At 36.9% G+C, this 22787-nt stretch overlaps 1 protein-coding gene across 1 annotated transcript in view; it reads left to right on the forward strand.

Moving 5' to 3' along the window:
* The first annotated feature begins 3706 nt into the window (after nt 1-3706).
* The window catches only part of myripa (myosin VIIA and Rab interacting protein a), a 29831-nt gene continuing 10750 nt past the window's right edge, over nt 3707-22787 (forward strand). The window contains 5 exon segments of the mRNA XM_062428221.1: nt 3707-3750; nt 4538-4723; nt 12622-12843; nt 17528-17664; nt 21543-21625. Coding sequence (XP_062284205.1) covers nt 4614-4723; nt 12622-12843; nt 17528-17664; nt 21543-21625 — 552 coding nt within the window. The 5' untranslated portion in view covers nt 3707-3750; nt 4538-4613.

Here is a 22787-nt window from a genome sequence, read left to right on the forward strand (position 1 = left end):
CTTACAAAAACATTTTTATGTTAACAGGAAGCAACAACAGGTGCAATATTTCTTCTGAAGTGTGCCTTAATAAATTTCTCTGTTAAAAATCTTGACGTCTCGCTGATGTGAACACATGTGGACCAAGAGGAAGCAACCGCAGCTTCCTCTATGACATCAAAGTGTGTTATCGGAGCAGAAACCATATATTACCTCAATAACATTAACTCTAAAGCCAAATGCAATATCTTACACAATAGGTACAGCATTTAATTGTATTTATACTTAATGTATTTTATAATTAAAATTAAAAATGGAAGGGAGAAAAAAGTTTTAAAAAAGACTCACATATCTTTCTAAAAAAAAGTTATAAACAACACATTTACATTGCGGTGTGAACTGAAATGTTGATTGATGTGTTCTGTCCTAGCCAAATAAATTTTAAATAAATCAATAAAACTTACCACATAACAGTAACACCTCCTCTCTTCTGCGTTGATTTTCAGATCAACAGTAACAAATGAACTACAGATTTTGGGGTTCATGGAAATGTAAGACAACAAACAGTAAAATGGAAATGTAAGAAACTCCTGTACAGGTTGCACAACCTGTAAATCTATAAAACTATATGTCTTTACTTAGTAGCTCCTTACCAGTTGCAAAGTAGTGATTTACTAAATTATGTTGTATCAATACTTTAGCTGGTGAAGACTTAAATCTGCAGATAAAAATCTGTCCACTTGGTGGGAGTGGAAACAAGCTGTGACAAAACATTGACACACCATCACATTTTAAGATGAAATGGAAAACTTAAATAGTTGCTTATTTAAACAACCAGCAGTTACAGACATTTATTGAGTCCATCATTCCCTCTCTTTTAGCCCTTTTTCTCTTTCTTCCTTGCTCTTTAGCTGTTAAATGTTCCACTATGTTCACCTGAAGGTCACTAGCTGTGTCTGTTTGCGGTGTGGTACTCAGTACAGTGGGTTTTTAGAGCTTTTTTCTTAGAAAACAGACACTATACGATCAGTGAGAATGAACCAAAACAGTAAAGTTACAGTCGGAAAGCTTAACAATGAGCTGAAACTCACAACAAAGTTCCATAAAGCTGCAGAGTTGGGGGATAATTCTCTGTAGATTCATAACTACAAGTGATGCCTTTAGCATTACACATTGTCACATTTGATACATTGTTATTATTAAAGTATAGATTATAGCTGCTTTAAATTATGTGTGGCTCAGGGACATCATTTGTAGTAGTTTCCAATCAAAAGCAATCAACTGTTTACACAGGAAGTCATCATATGTTTTTAACATAACCTAAACATAAAATAAAATACAGTTTTATGGTCAACGAGATATTAAACTGCCAGTTCATGATAGATTAAAGAATGACTGTTTTTATTTTTATATATGAATATATGGAGAATAAGTGTTTCAGTATTCATTTGTACTATTATTAGTTTGTAGTATTTATGCAATTTAGAATAAAACCAATCATGCTCATGTGCCCAATGTCATTTGGTCATTTGTTATAACATTGTTGGCATAATGTTTTATAATTTGAGTAATTGCGCTGTTACTTTTGTGACATGCTAATCAAAATCTTCACAGTTTCACCTATGAACTAGTGCTACTGGCTCTGCGGGCCTGGTCTTTGTCTGTGTTGTCTTTAATAATTAGAACACCAGTGCAGTGATGAAGAGTGAGTAAAAGCATATCTTGTTCAGTCTCGAGCAGAAAAAGTGATGACATCAACCAAATGTGTAAACAGTGGCAAAAAGCTCAAACACAGTGGTATAATATTACTAATATACTACATAATATTACTAGTGAAAGTGTAAATCCTATTAATCAAAATGTATCAATAGGTACATTGTTACTATAACAACCAAGTTATTACAACATTTCATCAAAACATCACATTTATTCTTTCTTCAAAAAACATAATGAGGACTTCCCAACTTGAAAATCTTCCTACCACATTTTATTTTTTACTTTTATTGAACTGCATACTGCAAATATAATGTCTTATACAATAGGTACAGCATTGAATCTTATTTATATTTAATGTATTTTGTAATGCAATGTGATTTGTCTTGTTTTTTTTGTGACCATCAGTGTTTTCTGGGGGTTTTTTTGGGTTGTGGCAGCCATGTGTGGATTTATGATGAATTTATAATTTATCATAAGTACATTTGTGATGATTTATATCTTTGGGTTATTTTTGTTCATTTTTTATTGCACAGTCAGAGTGATTCATAATCAGGTCAGGTCATTCTCCACCTGTCCACCAGTTGTCCTCAGTGAGTCACCTGCATGCTTCACACACCTGCTCCTCATTATCCCAGCTATGTTCCATGTTGATTCCACTCTCTTCTGGACTGCCAGTAGCTCTCCAGGCTACATCCTGTTTTACCTGCTTACTTTGGATTTCACAATCTCCTGCCAACCCGCCTTTGCCCCATTTGGATCTGTTTGCAGATCCATGCCTACCAGTCCGATTAGACCAAGTAAACACAGTTTTATCCTCAATTACGTGCCTGTGAGTCTTTCCATGGGTCTAGACGGAAATCAGAAACACTGCTATTGTTATTCAGGAATGAAATGAATCAAGATGAAGAACACAATGTGATCACACCTGACGCACGATTTCGTCCTGTTTCCATATTCTGTTTGTAAGGAAACTCCCCCCAAAAAGATACAATATCCGCACACTTGAGAACTACCGTGTTCATAATGTGCTTTGCAGTTCTAATCCCCTTTTCTTTTTCTCAAATATTCATCACTTCATTTCGCCTACATTGTTGTGGCAAGCTGAGAAACTTCCAGCTTTATCCTGATTTACTGTTGGATACACGGATCAGAGCCGCCGGGGCGGTCTTCAGACTACATCCACCTTTTTTTTAATAAGCAGGAAAATACTTTTATGGAAAGGTTTGAAGACTTTTGGCGACATCGCTTTGTTTCATACAGATTAGAGAAAATCAGTGGCCAATACACAGGAGGAATAAACGGATTGCGTTAAATGTTTTTTGGGCTCCTTTTTGCGGCTGTGAGGGTGCACCGGTGGTCATTGTTTCAACCAGCGGCTACAACAGACTCGGACAGCGGTAAGTCTTAGGAGCAATGTTTTCTTTTTTTTTTTTTATAGTCTATGAGTTTATTTATTATCAGCACAATAAATAGGCATATTCCTGTAATATCCTCTCAAATATGTGTTTATGGCCATTCATTATGAGGAAAGTGGCCTAACTATATTATATAGCTAGGCCTTCATTTACAGTAGGCTATCACTATATCAGTACATTATTGCTTAAATGTTTATATCGCCTCTCTATAAATTAGCTCTGCTGGATTAAAAACAGCAAAGTGATCCTTATCGCGAGTTGACAGTAAAATGAAACAGTTCTGTTGTTACTGTCTTGAGGAGACAGTTTGATAAATCCCGCTATATATTTAATATAATCTCATCAAACCAGGAGCTCGAAATCCACATGGATTTACTGCAGGCACCCTGGACTGCTGACATATTAGCTTCAATCAGAGAGAAGTTGAATTTTATGTCAGAGAGAGAGAGAGAGAGAGAGAGAGAGAGAGAGAGAGAGAGAGAGAGAGAGAGAGAGAGAGAGAGAGAGAGAGAGAGAGAGAGAGAGAGAGAGAGAGAGAGAGAGAGAGAGAGAGAAAGAGAGAGAGAGAGATTTCATCCTCAGGAATGCTAATACAGAAAAATGAAATCCAGCTCGGTGTTAATACCCCTGATTTACTTGCGTAAGTGGTTTGAAGTACGTCAAAATGAGTTTTAAGTGCTTACGGACACAGTTGTTTTCTGTATAGTGTCAACCAGGAGGTGTTTGAGCTGTCAGGTTAAAGGCGTGTAATTCAGTCAAAATGGGAGGAAATGCAGGAAAGCTTGGCTTACCATCAGTCAGCAGGACCCTGAAGGACACTTTACAGGGAATGTTTCTGACAATTATGGAATATAGTATGAACTCACAGACTTGCAAATTCAGTATCTTCCTTTAGGTTGCCTCTGAAAAGCCTTTATTGTAAGGATGTCTTTTAATCTTTATGTACCGACTTGATTTATTGGTTTCTTCTGTTTTTAATAGGAAATGTGTGTGTATTTGCTATTTTATTCTGTTCTTCTCTGCTTTTATGTCTACTTTGACTTTGTAACTGCTGATCTTGATAAGTGCTATAAATGTTATTATTATATTGCTATACACTGCTGGATACAGTCTTTTGTTAACAGAATAGCAGAAGTTTAGATTTTTATATATATTGTCTGTTGTGTTGCAAAAGCATACTGTGGTGAAATAGGTGTTTTTTAAAGGTCATGGGTCATGAATGTTCATAAAGTTTATTAATATAGTATTTGTCACAGTGCTTTCCAAACCTTTCACAACATATGATAAGCCCACAATGCATCATATACATATTGTCATATCCTGCATCATATACTTTTAGAATTTACTCTAAACACCTTCTGCCAATTATCCTTTTTTTGGACAGAAGTTTTGTTGTGAAGTTTTTGTCTTCTTCATTTCATGCACAGTTTCCTCTTACAGATGATGACAACAAGCTGATTGGTTGGGCATAGGGGCCGAGTGACAGCTAAAAGTGTGTCAACAATGGGCCGAAAGTTGGATCTGTCAGGTCTGTCGGACAGAGAGGCGGAGCATGTGCTGCAGGTGGTTCAGAGGGACATGAAGTTACGCAAAAAAGAGGATGAGCGCCTCAGGTGAGTTCAGAGCTCCCCTGTGAATTTGAGAGGTAACCATTGGACCAGGGATTAGGAGAGATGGATTTGTTATCAGATGGTCGCAGGTTTGAGCCCTGAAACAGCTAACAGCTGCGTTATGAGGTGTATGACCTGTCAAAGCATTTTTAAGAAAGTCACTGGATTCCAAAGTGAAGACAGAATGATAAATACCTCAAACACCTCGAATAATTTCACTGATTGTTTTACCCACTAACATTTAGCACATATAACACTTCACAAAAGGACAGAGTCACGATAGCTGTTACTTTAATGGCTGCATCAATTAAGCCGATAACGTCACAGACCTAAAGTGTTTTAACAACAACAACAACAACACAGAATAACACTCAATGCTCACAACACCATGTAAAAATTCCTGTTTGTTGGTTTAATCATAGAAAGTAAAACTTCATGTGTTCAAGATAATCTAACAAAAACATTTTTCAAAATAAGATTTTTGTTTACGGCTGCTCTAATTAGTATATTTATAGTAATGATGGATCAAATGACTTTGTCTAATGTGAAAAGAGCAAATATTGTGGCTTATGTGGCCAAAAATACAACTACAAATGAAAGCTAATGTTGCTCTGCAGCTGCTGGATACATTTGTAAATAGGCAACTTCTTCTGAATGTTTTCACCATATTACAGGGAACATATTATGCTTTTTGAGGTTTTCTGCTATTTTCATAAGTTTAACATGGTTGAATTTCCAAAACTTGAGGTTTTGTAGAACTTCTAGTCAGAAAATGAGTCTTCAAACTGCCCTGAATGCCTCATTTTTTTTACATTTTTTCGACGTTGTTGACAAGCTGACAGTATTGGTCACTAAGGTTGTTGCAAAGGTTTCTTTCATGTGTTCTTTTTATGTCCATTTTGGATTTTGGATTCAGGCTTGAAGATGTACAGATGTATCTGAGAAGTTGATGTTTTTGGCAAAGAACAAGGAAAGGCAGTAGAATCCTACTACTACTATAGTTTGCTTCATGGTTTGTTGGCGTAGACTTCATAGCCGGCATCTTTCAACCTCAGTGGAGATTTCCCATCGTGCCTCTCTCCTCTGCTTTGTGCTCCTCAAAACACCGGACAGGAAGCGACAGCCCTTTCCTGTTGCGCTCAGACAAGTTTCCTCAAAACTCCTGCAGCCTTCAGATTCATCAGATGCCACAGAAACACAAAGACAGAGTATGCTAATTGGGTGGGTTTGAACTGAGTCTCTGGTGTATATCAAAATGAGTTTGGGCTGAGAGTAATAGAAACACATAATAGTCGGAAACTACTTCTCTGCTTGTTGAGCACAAGTCAGTATTCAGAGGTTAAGAATAACATGGTTATGTCATTGCCCTGTGACTCTTTGCTTGGTTGGATTGCATCCTGCTCTTTCTCTCAGATGCCATTACTCTGCTTACTTTAACTGAAAATGCTTTCAGTGATTAGGGAAGCCTGTCAAAAGATAAGACATTGTTTTTTAAGAACGACACGCAAGATTAACGTAATGGCTGCAGTTTCTTTCAGATTTACAGGAGATGAATGCCTTAATGTGGAAACTTGGCTCAAGCCCCATATTTTCATTTTGCCCTGCGTGACAATTGCATTGCTGACTTTTGACAGAGCACATTCATACAGAGTCATTTGCTGTGGTGATAGATGATTAAAAAAATCCCGATATGAGCTGTTAACAGAAACAAACATTGTCGGAAAAAAGTATCAAAATTATACAGAAAGTGCTCAAGTTGGTCTCAATTAATTGGTCCAGTCTGCTTAAAACATAGTATATATAACTTATGATAAGATAAAATATATCCATCCTCTTACATTTCTTATCTTTGTGGTTATATACAGTACTTAAGGTGAAGAGAGAAAGGATTCAGGGGTTGTTTTCAGATCAGCTGCAGTGCTGGTTTCTTAGTTGTTGTTCTTCGTTGGTATTTACCTTGGATGTATTTTTTTCATGAAAGCCATGAATGATAACTAATAGTTGGTATTAGTTTGTTCTGTTTGTTTTTTCAGCAATCTATTTGGTTCTCCAGCCTATGAAGATATTATCATAAGCCTATTATATTCTTACAATATTCAATAGTTTTAATTTGTTGTCTGTGCCTGCCAAATAGCCTTGCAATCTGCCTCGATTAGTTAGTAATTCATTATTTTAGTTGTTAACAGCTGAACATAATGAATCCAAATATGCTTAGATGGACCATGGACACTTATAAAAACTATAAATAAGAGACATTTGGGTTAAGAAGTGTTTTGACTGTTCAAAATATAAAGCCAGTACAATGAAATATAAACCTAATCCTTGTAAGCAGAACAGTGAAGTCCTGTCACAAAGGATTGGTGATGTAATGATTTTCTAAGCAATTATATTACATTTTTTCTCTTTTTTTCTTTTTGTGTGTTACCTCTAGGCGTATTGACCTGTTGACGTGTTGTGTACGTGTTGTATATTTGTGTTGTTTGTATTTGGTCTGGTTTTTTTTCTTATATAATTAAAATGTAAATAAAAAAATAAGTCTTTAGAAGTGAAGTTACTAAATTAAAACTCTGTGATAGACTCATCCAGCAGCCTGTACTTCAACAGCCTCATCCACCACATGACACCACTGGGAACCTTCATGATAAATGTGAAAAGTCTATAAAAATCTAAGATCTGTGTGTAAAATCTGTAAAACAAAACTTACAAGCACTGAACATATGACTAAGCTGTTTCACTTGAATCATATTTGCAACTAAAAGATTTCTGGGTAAATCTCTCTGTGACGTTACCTTGTGACGTGATTAAGTGGGGAACTTTCTAGTTTTTCTAGAAAAGTGTGGCAAGCAAGGTGCTTACCAATAGCTAATCTGGTTGTTGTTGTATGTCTGGATTTGTGCTGACATTTGGCTGAGTTGTACAAAAGAGGACATTTTACACATTTGATTTCTATGTGGTATATGTAAAATGACCTTTTTTATATTTAAGTGAAGTGATGGCAAATACATTCACACCATATAATTGGTCAATACTTTTTGAGCAGAAGTTCATTTCATCACTTACCACTTTTAGATACCACACCTTTGAAACAAATGTCTTGCGTCATGCATATTGTGATTGTCATTAAGTGGGCACCATTTTCATGCATCCTGCACTGGTACCCTCCTGAGATGAAATCCAGGGGTCACACAGAATGTCAAATAGCAATGAGCGATATACAGGGGAGAATAGGAAAAACACTCACCATCTGGAGTTGAACTTAAGAAGGAATACAGATGAGAAAGTGTGCAGCTGTTTACTTCTCTTTTGTCCAGCAGCGCAGCATGAGGGTTCTCCTTTTTCTCATGCAGAGAGGAACGATACATTTCGACTGAATCTTGCATCACCGGCAATAGCGTTGCTGAAATATCTCACATATATAACATAACTGATATTAAGTTTGATCAAATCTGTGCTGCTTTGCTCTCTAGCCTGTTTCAACAGCAGAAGTACTTTGGATAATGACACAGTCTACAAAGAAAAGAGAAGATAAAGCTCAGGTTAAGTGATTAGTCAGATTTCAATGCATTTTTCTTTTTTACATCTGTTAACCAGCAGGGACAGCGATGAACAGAAAACAGGCTTTGAAACACTTCAACACTGCAGCAGATCTAATGATTTTATGTGGCTTATGTTAACGACTGGTTTTAACTAAGAGTGATATTATCACACCTACCTACACTGTACAGTACATATATATTGTAATCTGTATTTACATTCTCAGGTAATCCCATGTAATCCTGTTTTAAATTGTGAGATTACTTGAAGTAATTAGTTCATTTGTCTCTTAACTAAGGCCATGCTCAGTAGTTACACATATAGGAATACATACAGTATGCATGTGTTTACACACTGTAGACACACAACACACATCTTGTATCCTGTATCTAATTTGATTAACCCCTTGTGAAATATAAGATTTATGTTATTCCTGTGTTGAATTTGTTTTAAAATGTTGTGATATTGATAGTGGACAACTGTCAGAATGTGTTTATTTTGTAAACTGCAGAATAACAAGTTCTTTGGAAAAAGCCACAGGAGCCAGCTCACTGCCACCGCACCTGACAACTTGGGGATTGCTGGCTTGCGATTCTCTGTAGTGTCACCTGCCCACACACAGAACACAGAACACAGAGTCAACACACACACACACACACACACACACACACACACACACACACACACACACACACACACACACACACACACACACACACACACACACACACACACACACACACACACACACACACACACACAGTCACACAGCCATATATACATGCAGAGTCTTACTGTCAATGCTAATCCTGGCAGATTGAGACAGCGAGTCTGTGGAAGTGAAGTTGTGTTCAGTGTTACAGGAAGGTGACTGCATCACTGTAACAGGGAAGAAATGATAACACATTCCTTGCTAAATCGTCGGCAGTTATTTATGTAGATGATTTCTCAGCTATTATTATGCTAAGTACTTTATGGAAGCCCAAATGGCCAGCATTAAATAACTTCAGTGTGCACAACGTAAATTATGCACTTTAATATTTATATACAATGCGCATTTGAATTAAAATAGAATATAAACTAATTCATTGAACAAACCTCTTTTCTTATTATCATTTCTATTTTTACAGTAACAATTATATAGATTCTTTATTTCAGTTTTCCTTGTTTATGTCTTTGTCATAGTGGTATCACCAACCCATTCAAACCAATGACTTACGCCAAGCATATCATAGCAGAACATAATGTCACATTATGTCTCATTTCTATGTAATTTAATTTAATTTAATTAATTAATTTTTTTTCTCATGTAGAGACATTTTTTATTTTTATTTATTTTTTTACAAAATATATACACAAATCATGTCAATCACTGAGTTCATTATTGAATGCCACTTAATCCAGGCTTCAAAACTATTTTGGACAATGACTGAATAACACACAAACATATCCTGTTAATACTTTAACAGCAATCAGACCATGAGGTAATTTTAATTGGAATCAACTCAACACTAAGACAAAACAAAGATGGAGAACATGTTTTAGCCTCTAATCAAATCAAACAGTCTGTAGTCATCATACACCTAACTCATCCTCAGAAGGTGACACTTTTCTTACTGCTCTTGACTTGTCTTAATTAACTCTTTTAGTTCAATTCAAATATGATGAATGCCCTCTACTGTTCAAAAGCGGCACAGCAGGTATCTTTTCCTGGCAAGAGAACCACATTGTGCATAATAACTAATACGACTATCATCTTCCTAAAGCAACAGAAAACAGATCCCTGTTAAAATCTTTCAAACACAAGGGGGAAAAAAACTAAAATACATTTGCACAAATTACATTAGCGGGCATCACTCACCATCATCATCTTATCACCAGGAAACAGACTTTTAGTGAATATTATTGTAACTCAATTTTCTCCACGCTTGTTCTCTTTTCTTGCTTAAAGCTACAAATTTCCTGTAGACAAGGCTGTGCTGAGTTTATCTACAGGTTTTACGAATTATTGTGCAGTCAAACATTCAATATATATTTCATGTCATTATAATCATTTAAATGAGAGATATATTTAATGTTTGCTGTTGTTGCTTACAGTTGAATTTTCTGCTTTTTCGGAGGTGTGTTTGCACATCTCCATGTGTTTCTGCATGTTACTTCACTATCTTGCCTCTTGCTGTGAATATCTTACTGTGACTGTGTGTATTTGTGTGTGGTCTATCTAAGAGTTATTTATGTCGCCCACTGAGGTTCAGTAATGGAGTGTGCTGCTGCAGTGAGAAAGAGCAGCCGTCTCTCTGTCAGACAAGCATCTCAGAGACACTATTACATTTTTATGATTTGAGAGTTACAGAAACTGTGATCTAGATGTGCTGACTGTGCTGACAGATTTGCCCTGTGTTTATTTTCAAGATGTGGCTTTGATTAGGGACTCCTAAGTCATATAGTGCACTATTTAGTTGTATATTCATTGTTCAACAATTTCAGGTATTAGTTACCTATTCTCTTTTGCTGTCTGTTTCATTAAGATTACAATTTGTCTTCCTGTTTATGTCCTCATGCTGTCAGACTCACTCACTATGCAGCAGTAATTACCTATCAGTGATTCAGTCATGGCTGATGCTTCTGGAGTCCTGATGTGAAAATAATGGATTTTTTCACACCTTCCTTCTAGTGCCACTTACACAAGTGTTTTTTCGACTTTCTCTTTGCCTCCATCCATCTTGTTTCCCTGCTGTAATTTCTTCTTTCGTCACCTTTTAGCCCCTGTCTGACATGTCTGCTTCTGTTTGAGACGTATGTGACTAATAATGAGGCGAGTCAGTGCTTTTCTGTTGTATTTCAGTGCAAGGGTGCAGGAAATTATTTGAACATGCAAATAAGTGTTAAATATTTGATGGAGTATTCACATTTTTTAATAATTTTTACACTAAAGTTTTGCAAACCCAAGACACTTGAATCCAAGGTTCAAAGTTTAAACCTTAGAAACACCAGAGAGATGACTCGCAGCACAGAGCACTCACTAGCATTTGTGGAACTTTTGATTAGAGCTGCAATGATTAGTCGATTAATTGATTGGTGATTATTATAGAAAATGAATTGTTTGATAATAGAATAATAATTTTGGTCATTTTTTTAAGCAAAATGCAAAAGTAGTCAGAGGTTGAAGCTTCTCAAATGTGAGAATTTGAACTGCGTTGGTGTCATACATAATGGTAATCTGAATAGCTTTGTATTTGGGACTGTTGATCTAAACCCTAACCCTAACCCAAGCTTTAAGACATTATAACATTTTTCTCCACTTTGTGACATTTTAGACAAAAACGATTTATCGATTAATCTGAAAGCACCACAAACTAACCGTCAAGTGCAGAGCAAAACTAGACAAAATAACTCACACCAGCTAGCATGAACACAGTGTGACAGACTGAATGAATGAAGTGAAACCAACCAAAGCTGCTGACAATTCAGTTCGACTGTCAGGTGAGGACTTCATAAGATATGGTCAAAAGCTCCAGAACAACTACTAAATGGAGACTTTGGTGAGACTGTTTTCCCAACTACTTTCTCCAAGTTGAAACATAACTATGAACCTCAGCTTTCAGTTCTCACTCAAAAATGGCAAAACAGAGTGTCTAAATGTGAAAAAGTCTATTGCAGATCATGTGATTTGATCAAAACTCCTACAATTGCCTCTTACTGGACCTTCTTAAATAGTAATAAATGTTCATGATGTCGTATTGTTAGCAGTCCTGTAAGCAGAAGAGCTGCTGCTGCTGTCGAGGAAAACACACCATGTATTATTCACCACTGCTGGTTCCTTTAACCTTTACATGAGCACAGCAGGCAGCATTTAAATAAACATGGAATGTTAATTGCTCTACTTAAATAATCAATTATTTATGACATTTATGAATGAGAACTTCTCTTTGATAATGTCCTGAAGACATTTCGCCACCTTGAAATGAATGATGTGCGTCAAGGGAGATATGTCTGCTTTTTTCTGTTAATGATGTTTAGATTATGATGAAATGAAATGACCGACTTTGTGAAACCACTTTAATTTCTGTTCCATTTTCATTAAAAGGAGGCAGAGGATCAGTGTTATATGCGTGTTTATGTCCTCTTTGTGATCCCATTTGACACAGTAAGCCCACAACTGTTGCTTTATCCACAGAGATAAGCTATATCTTCCACTTTGCATCCTACTCCCAGTCACTCATAGAATCAGATATTTTCATTCTTTTATAAATATATATATTTTTCTACCACAGACACATAAATTCCCAGTTTCTCTCTAACCATCCCTTCTCTCACGCTCTCTTCATCCCCTCTTTCCCTCTCATCCCTCCCCCTCCTCCACACAGTGAACTGAAGCAGGAGCTCGATGAGGAGGGCAGTCGCTGCCTCCTGCTGTCAAGGCAGAGTTGCTTCAACCGGCGCTGCTGCATCCGCTGCTGTGCACCCTTCACCTTCCTGCTCAACCCCAAGCGCCAGTGCCGGGACTGCCTCTACAATGTCTGCAAGGCCTGCCGGGTCTACAACAAGCAGGACAAAGCCTGGCTCTGCTCCGTCTGCCAGAAGAGTCGGTAAGGTTGGCGGCAGTGGATGGTCGTGTGGTGATTCAGATGGTGTGTGTGTGTGTGTGTGTGTGTGTGTGTGTGTGTGTGTGTGTGTGTGTGTGTGTGTGTGTGTGTGTGTGTGTGTGTGTGTGTGTGTGTGTGTGTGTGTGTGTGTGTGTGTGTGTGTGTGTGTGTGTGTGTGTGTGTGTTTATTAAGTAAAAAGAGGCTAAGTTGAGGTTGAGAGGCTGACAGTCATGCCAAAAGATTATTAAGGTCTTACTTTGCTGAGGGAAAGATGGATTTAGCACTTATTACACAGAACATAGTCACTAAGATACAGCACAGGATAAAGTCTGGGTCACTGGCTGGAATATTTGTACTCAGCCAAACACAACATGGCAGAGAAAAGGAGAGAGATGACTAAAGTCAGCAGGGTAAAATGTTAAAAGACGTGAAACAACAACAAATGTGTGCTTTTCATTGTCTGCATGACGTGTTGAGTGTAGCACCTCAATTTCATATAACTGAAAGCCTGTGACATGCAATTGCAAATTGATTTATTGCTTTCCTATATTTCTGTCAGGTCATGTTTTAACTACACCCCAGAATCTGTTTAATGAGGTAAATCACAATTTTTCTAAATTCTTGTACATTTTAAAACACATCACTTGGAATATGTGTTGTTTATGTTCTACATGAAAAGATGACATTTTGAAGAGTTACCATTTTCTCTTAAAGGATAAAGCTGGTATTATTTTATGTTCCTCAAGGCGGGGTCATGTTCACTAGTTACTGTAGTATGATATGTTGTCATGGCATAAAAGAGAGAGAGAGAGGGATACACCGTAACCATTCCGACAACACACACTACCAGACTTCTCTGAAGGTATCGGTCTCATTTGTACATATGACAAGTGGCAGGTGTAATTCTTTGAAGAATCAAACGTTGCTTGCTTTCACACCTCCACACATCTGGCCAATTGCTGTGTGAAATGGTGCGTGACTGTCGAAATTCTCAGATGCAACAGATGCAGCCCTCAATCTCTGACATCAGAAAGGTTGAATCGGGTTTCTTACATTCCACCATTAAACAAGCACTTACTGACTGGCTAACAATGTGCTTACCACCAAAAAAACAAACAATGCATCAATTGTCTCTCAGCATTTCACTGCCCTGTCTGGTGCAATAAACGTTCATAGACAATATAACAAGTCCAGATCGAAAAGGAGTAAACTGTGTATTTTTAGGGGAATATTTCCATTCCAGCAGCAGACTGACTATAAGGTCCATGTCCATAACCTGTCGCCCAGTGTAGCTCATTAATGTGTTTTTAATAGTAACAATTAACCATTAACAATCAAGCTTTGTGTCACAGAGGAATAAGATATATTAGGCTTTGGGTACACAGACAATATTTGTTAGTAGGAACAGTTCATTGCTGGTTTTGGTCTCTCCATGGAATTTGTTATTGTTAATATTTCCAGACTTACCCTTTAAAAACTACAATATATGCATGATATACAATACTATATATTCAACATACTGCATACTGCATTTTAAAAGTCTTTCAAATTTCAAAAGTCTATTTTCTAAACCCACTTAGCCTGTTCTGGATCAGGGCAGCTGGAGTAAATGCCAGCAGCAGGCACTGGGCAAGGAGGAGGGTACACCCTGGACAGACAGTTGTCAACAAACACCTTTTTTAATTTGCAAATTCACCTGAAAATCTGGAGGAAACTCATGCAGATGCAAGAAAAAATACTTGAAATCTTCACAGGAAATCAAAAGAGCTTCTTGCTGTAAGGTGCTTAAACTGACCACTGCTGAGCCTGGTGGTGGTGCTGCTCTGCTGGTGACCTGGGCTTTTGCTTAATAAGGAGTTGGACTCCCTACCCTCTACTGACAATGTTAAGAAATGTCTGCAGATTGATCCACAATACGTCAAGTATCATAACATATTACTAACATATTTCTTCTAAGAAGGCTATAGGACCTGACAGAAATTCACCTTTTCTTTCAAATACCTGAGCTGAATTCCAGCTTGGTGCACTTTCTTAGCAACAGTCTTTAGATACTCAATAGGTTTCTGCTCTTCAGAAAAGCTCCATAATTATTCCTGTTCCTAAGAAAGCACATCCAACTGAAAATAATGATTGTTGCAGTTACATCAATTGCCTTGAGAAATGCCTTGAGAAGTTTGTGGGGTCAAGTGACACAGTACATGATGCCATTACTGCTATTATACACTTGTTTGTAAAACATCTAGTTTACAGTAAAGCTTATGCTCGGCTGCTTTTTATTGATTTTAGTTCAGACTTTATAATTCAGAAACTTAGTCAACTGGATGCTAACTAAGATAAGATAAGATAAGACGCCTTTATTGTCACTGTACTTAAAATAAAGTGAAATTGCTAGTTCCCATCACAGTGGTATTTTGACATACTACTGCATGCATACCTATACATACATACAACAACTACGTACATTCAGCATCACACACAATCAATCACAACCCATCATAAAACTTTACAACAGAACAAAACAAGGCAGGTAAAATTAAGATGAGGCAGGTAAGTAAAAAAAAAGTACTCTGAGTGGAAGAGTCTGTAAAATATTGCAGTAGTATATATTGCACAGATATATAAATTGAGTTTTTTTAAAGTGGGTTGCAGAAACACTGTGTGTGTTTATTGAGAGTCTGGATGGCTTTGGGAAAGAAACTGTTCAAGAGTCTGCGTGTTTTTATTGACCTGTACCGCCTCCCTGAAGGCAGAAGGTCAAAGTAGTGTTGACCGGGGTGAGAGGAGTCCTTTATAACTCTGAAGTTATTAAGTGGTATCACTCTTTCTTAACCAACAGCACTCTGCAGGTTAAGATTAAGAATAGTCAGGACTGGAGCTCTGTACACAAATGAATGTTCATCCAGGCACTCACTGATGATTTTCAAATACTCAGACGTAAATAATTTTGATTTTGATTGGTGTGACACAAATCATCTAATTTTAAATGTAAAGACAAAAGAAAACCAAACTGTAGAGATCACCTTTGATCCCAGGGAAGTTGGTGATTACAACCTGGTCGGTCATACATAACCAGCCAATTACACAAATCTAGTCCTTTTATCAGTTGGAATATTAAATAATAGCCTAAAATAGTATGGCAAGGAAGGGTGAGAGTTCAAGGTTGTTTGCTTCCTTTCAGGCATAATGTTTTTGTTTTGTGACACACATTTCTGTTGTCTGTTGTCTAAATTGATGAGGACAGACAGGTTTTATCTGACAACCCTCATGGAATGAGGGGGACAAATCCTGTTTGGGCATTTTCGTTTTGCCTGTACTGTAGGTTTTTGTACAAATACTAACTGACTGATGCCTTGGGGTGTATATTTTTCTGCATTGTACCCTGCAGTATTTTTAGCATATTGTTTTGTATTGTATCTCAGTGTCTTATGTGTGCTGGTATTGCTGGCCGTTACTGTGGCAGATGGACAAGTATTTACATAATCCCAGACAGCACCCCAAAAAACAATGCTTTTTTACTAGGAGTTACGTCTCATAAAGATTTTTACTTCCATCTTGTCTGTCATCTGTTATAAATGACGCAGGTATCTACGCCTCTGAAGAAAGATTTTTTATTTTTTTATTTTATACACACAAGATAATAATTTATGTGCAAAATACTAGTAAAAATAATCATTTAAAAAATCAATCTCTTGGGATTTTGGAGGCTCTTTAGGCTTCTGTTTTTTAATTAGTGGATATCTGACACTGTAGGAGAGGAGACACTACGAGTCTACTTGTGTCACCTCCACCTCCTGTCAGCACACTTACACTCAGCACTCAGCTCCCCGTCACGCTGCAACTCGACTGCACACTGAACAGATGGTAACTCATTAAACATGCTGACATGAATATCTCTGAAATATCCTACACGTGTCATTCCTCAACATTCAACTTAATTCTACTTCATTTAATTCTTAATAGGAAAGGTGAAGATGAGACATTCATCTTTTTTATGGTAATTACATCATGCATAAATTAGGTCCACATCAAAACTCATTTTGATAAGGCACCTGTTAAATTAGTAATTTAAAGAACTTGCTGTTAGATGATGGAAACTAATTGTAACTTACATCATGATGGTTTATCCCTAAAATAAATTAAAGTTTGAAATATTGGATTCTTTCTGATGTACAAACCTGATTAAAAGCCACTTTGTGTAGAAAATGTTTTATTAGTTTTATGCATCTTTCAAATTATTCTGATGTCATAGTTTGTAGAAACTTTTCAATAAAACTTGATGCGTGGTTTTGATTTCCATTATCCATTATCAATTGGCAGCAAGCACTGCTGTATGCCATTGTGTCTTTAATATTAACTTTGTGCAGCAAACAAATTTTTCAATTTCAGCTTTAAATTTCCTACATCTTTTCACATCTACATTCAGTAGAGATCAGGTAATTTCTTATACCTCTTAAGACTTTGCTGACATTTTAAACTGATATATCACATAACTGGCTCATTTTACTTAAGGGAGAATCTTAACGCCAAATCCTGAATTCAAGTGTCTCCCTCCAAAAGATGGTGGCTTCACTTAACTGGACCTTTTTCTAAAGACTCTTTCTTTCTGCCTGTGTCTAGAAGGTTTAAGATTGACTACATTTTAAACAGCTGTCTGTCTGCCTCTCTTTCTCTCTCTCTATGTGTCAGGTTATTGAAGACACAGTCACTGGAATGGTTCTACACTAATGTGAAGACACGCTTCAAGAGGTTTGGCAGTGCCAAAGTATTGAAGACTCTCTACAGGAAGCACTTGGTGGAGCACAGTGCACTTGCAGAGCTGACTGGTAAATTACTCTGATTATTAGTGTTGCTGCTAAAACCTGTTTTCATTCGTTTGGTATTATGACATTTAGAGTAAACCTGTGCAGAACAGAAAAAGAAATGAAACAACAAAGAATAAACCTTCAGTGTGCTTAACTTGTCTTATGTAACACATTTTGAGAGTATTTATGGCAAAACATGACATCTAAAAGGGTACTGAAATCCTGTATATGACCAGGTCAGATCTGCAAACTTAATCCCACACTGAATGCTGCAAACGGCTTACTTAGTGAGAATTTACTGTCATTAGAAATGATGCTGTGTATATGAGAAAGTGTCTACTTCAACCACAGTATGAGCATGATTCTGTTCAATGTTTCAGTGTATCTGCATGATTTTTGCTGTTTCATATCTCAAAGCAGCAGAGAACAGGAAGTTATGAAGAGAGGGGACCAGGATTGAGGTCTTGCTCGGCTTCCATCTCACATAACTTCAGCAGATTAGTCTGACTGCTGCCAGACTCCAGACTTTTTTGTTATTTGTTTGCTTCCTCTCCATCATCACTCAGCAGGAAGTCAGTGCTGCTGTATTTGGGTTTTTTATATGATATACAGGTGTTTCTGTGTGTACAAATGGTAGGTGCAGACTGTATGTAAACTTCACCCGTGCTGTGACAAAAACACCTTTTATTTCAACTTCAACAATTAGAAGTTAAAACTTCAATTACCTTAAATGTTCTCCTTTTTAAAAAGTGAGCCTGTCAAAATTCAGTATAAAGTATAATCCAATAGAGCTGCAACAAATGGGCAATTAATTGATTAGTCAATAGAAAATTTATCTTTTTCAACTACTTTGATAATCAAATAATTATATTAGTGATTTTTTTTAAAGCAAAAATGTCAATTATGCTGTGGTTGCAGCTTTTGAAATGTAAGAAACTGAAGATTTTCTGTCATACATGATAGTAAACTGAATATCTTTGAGACGAAGTGTTGTGAAGTGTTGCACTTGTAGTGTAGACCTGATAATGACACTAGATGAAAAGTTAAAGAATCATCAGTGTGATAATCATTCATCCTGAAGGGGATGTAAAAATGTTTAGCAACTATAATAATGGTGGTGGTACAGGAAAAGTCAGGGATCAGTTAGAGGCCTTCATCAGTTAGAGGCCTTCATCATGAATCATCATGAATGTATGTACATTTAATGGCAATTCATCTGATAGTTGTTGAGTTCAATCCGGACTTAAATGCTTGAACGACAGATGGACATTCCATTACATTACATCCATTCCACTTGCATTTGTTTTTTGGCATTATTTTTGTTTTGTTATTATCTTATTATCAGACATCATCAGGCACAGTCCCAATGTTTCTTTTACAGTCTTATTTAATTCACTGTGTCTAGCAGTGGTGTGTTTCTTTAAGCAGTCCTGCACAGCTTAATGTGAAGCATAAGGCAAAAATACACATACATGTGGACAAGAAGCTTTACGAGAGCCAACCATGCTGAAAATGTATTCATCATACTATACGGCACTTTGAATGAAAGTCTTCACCGGCAGTATATGCTACACAGGGGACTAGTGGAGTTCAGGCAGAGGCGTGTATCTCCAGGCCATTATTTCAGAGTCTCTGATCTGATAGAACAGAGAAGGGATTTCAGAGCATTGTATCTGTTTTGTGGAGGAGAGGTCGCTGGCTGCAGATGATGCAGAGCTGTGACCCTCGTGGGAGGGGGACTCAGGCGGGCTGGCGTCAGGCCACCGTTCATCTTCTCTTTCTGATTTAGGTAGCTCTGTTTCCATTTTCCAGTCACACACACACACTCTAGGCACACACTGTATCATACATTATAATTGGTTTATGACTGACCCGCACTGGAAATTCAGCTGTATTTATCCTTCTGCCAAATCCGATCTGCATAGCCTGACTCATGGAAAGCCCTGTTACTGTTACTTTGCATAAGAACAATGTGAGCTGCATGAATAGCATCAGAATTAATAGAGCTGACATTCAGGAGCTAAAAGCTGTGGGTATAGGCATCATCTTGTGTGAGATTTGTGTAGCAGTGAAAAATTTCCCCTCAAGACTCCAACATAGCCCAGTGACTCAATAGTGCTCAGAGACACCCCCCTCTAAAGAGTGAAGCAAAAGAACAAAATGACCCTCAGGAACAGTGGAAATGGGCAAGAGTACACGTATAGCCTAGTAAAAGTCACAACTACGTGACGCTTATTTTACATTCATATTCAAGTATTTTGAATTTAATATGCCAATATAGAAAACAATGTTAATAGTCCAAATTAACAATTATAGAACCGTAATACACACTCCACCATGCACTTTAGTTTATCTTTTATTTTTAACATAAAAAATAAATAAAAAAATACAAATGGAGCTAAAACATTTTAAATTTTTTGATGATATTGTCAGGAAGGTGATCATTCTGCTTTGTTATCCAGGTCGTAGTAGGTTGTGATGGTGGTTACTGGAGTGTGTTGTAATAAAACATGTTCCTAATATTTTACCCCCTTCACGTATGGAGTGGACAAAATATTAGGGACACTTTTCAAGGAACTTACAGCTACGTACAGAAGTTAATGAATCGTAATTATAATTTGACATCACCCAGAATCCGTCTTTTTTTCAAGTAAATCCTGCATATTTATTATTCTGTAAGTCAGTTCTTTTTGAATTGTACTTTTTCAGCCTTTTATGTCTGGTTGTGTCATATTTTTTCACCTTCTTGTAAGAGTTTGTAAACCTGCCATCATATACATTGAGAAGAAATATTAAATCAGGATTATATTTGTGTGTAGATACAGTTTGTGCACCACGGTCAGTTAATCTTCCTGAAAGTCTCATGCTGCCTTGAGGGTTACAATGACCTTTAGCTGCTGTGGTTGAGACAACCATGTTGGTCATGAGTTTTTTCATGTCCATGTGCTGGAGCTAAATGTGCCCTGACACACACATATCTACCATAGGGCACATAATTAATACTCCAGCGACTGAAATACAAATAAAGATGCTCATTTTGTCTCATGTTGTGTGAACTCTGGCATGTTTACATGGTTTTAGCAGTTAAAGGGCTCTCAGAATCAAAGAGTGCTATCTTCATTTTCAAAATAATCTGGTTCATATAATTTAAGTCCTCTTTTTGCCCCTTAAAATGATTGGAAGTGACCTTGTGTACTCCACTGTACTTCTGAACCAACGCCTGCTGCACACAGATCAGGTCGCCTGGTAATACCACACACGAGGCTGCTCTAATGCACTTATATAACCACAAATGGCTGCATTGTTGCATGAATATTTGCACAACGTAAAAACAGCTCAAGGCTCAGAGTTGGGAGAGGAAACTGTTCACAGTAGAACTGAGCTCTCTCACACCCCCAAAGGCTGCTGCTCAGTCATCATCTCTGAAGTCTAGTCATGAATTTAAAATCTCATTTATCATATGTAAAGCCAGAGATACATTTTCCAGTTATTCTTCTTTTATTGTTGTTTTTGGTTAAAATAATCAAATTAGTTATAAATTGTTGACCCTCTTAAAAAAAAAGAGGCAAAAATCCATCACGTATGTAATGCAAGAAAAAACATATCCATAGATATTTTAAATTTCAAATTTCTGCATGAATGGAGTATTGGTGATAAGATTGTACTTGATACATACTATAATAATGTAATGTGTGTAAAAGTAATTATCATCATTGCTGTGTCATTTACAGAGAATACATATTGTGGTAAATTGATGCATGTACTTTTGTAAGAAGAGAGACAAGAGGCACATTTTCCCTTTTGTTGACTGTACCTGTACTGTATCAGCTTTTTCACATCCATGTCAACATATGTCTTTGTGTGTGTGTGTGTGTGTCTGTGTGTGTGTGCGCACGCAGAGGGCAGCGCCTACGAAGAGAGCATCGGCAATGAGGGCAGCGTCTGTGGGAGCGATTCAACCTTATACAGACAATCTCAAGGTGCAAATGTGTTTTATAATTATTTCACCGTTTCTTGGATGTTGTTAAATCACCATTGGACATAATGCAGTTTAATACAGTGAGGTTTTTATTGTTGAGTCATGCCAAACACTGACCCATCCAGTGTATATAAGACACTGCTACACTTATACTCTAATATAAATTATTTTGCACTGAACAGCAGAGGAAAGAAATGAAATGCTACAAGCTGAAAGTTTATTCGGATGAAGGCTTTTTCCTCATTCCCCAGTTTTCCTCAGCTCTGTTTTTTGAGCATCATATATGTACATCAAATACTTTAGTAGTGACATAGGTTAGAATGGCAGCAATGCTTCAGACCTAAATCTTTTTCTGAGGATAAAATGATCCTCTGTAATGGCAACAGTGAGATTAAAAAAAAAGTATCTTAACATGCTCTACTTTTAGTTGTGGTGGTGGTAAATAATTAATACTAGTCACAATAAAAAGTTAGTATAGTCATAGTTGTACTGGTATCAGGACTTGGCATGCAGGAGCAGCACCGTAGAAGCAATTCTATGTACAGCACTGTACCTGTAAAAGTGGACGTGTATTGTGATCTAGTACCAGAGTCAGTTTAACCCCTAAATTCCACAGTTTAGTATGGTTAAAAGTTTATAAAATGTTAATTTATTTAAAGGGAACATATGCTTTTTGTGATTTTCTGTCATTTATATACTGTTATGATGCTGGATGTGTCTGTTAAATATGGTCATGTTAAAAAAAAAAAGTAAGGTTGAACTACATAAAAAATGAAGCCATGACTTCAGCCTGCTTTGAATGCTCCATTTGTTACCTCTACTTCCTCATGATGACATCAGTTTTTTTTTGTTTTTTAACTGTAAATCATGCAAAGACTGACCAGTAAAGCCCCACAATAAAAACAATGACTTGGAAATGTGCATGATATGTCCCCTTTAATAATATGTCATGTAATTATAATATCAACTGATATATTAAAGTTAAAACTAAAACTAGATTTTGTCCTGCCTCCTCCACAAAACTCATACATGAGGGTTTTGGGTAAAAATGCAGGAGTTGCCTTAAGGCTACTTCCCTGTCAGTGTCTATTAAATCAGTTGATCAAATGATTTGCCCCACAGTGAATTTGAGGCCTTTGGGGTTCCGGTCTGGTGGCCCACTTTG

The sequence above is a fragment of the Scomber scombrus genome, chromosome 11, assembly GCF_963691925.1.
Source record: "Scomber scombrus chromosome 11, fScoSco1.1, whole genome shotgun sequence".
In the NCBI taxonomy this organism is placed as follows: Eukaryota; Metazoa; Chordata; class Actinopteri; order Scombriformes; family Scombridae; genus Scomber; species Scomber scombrus.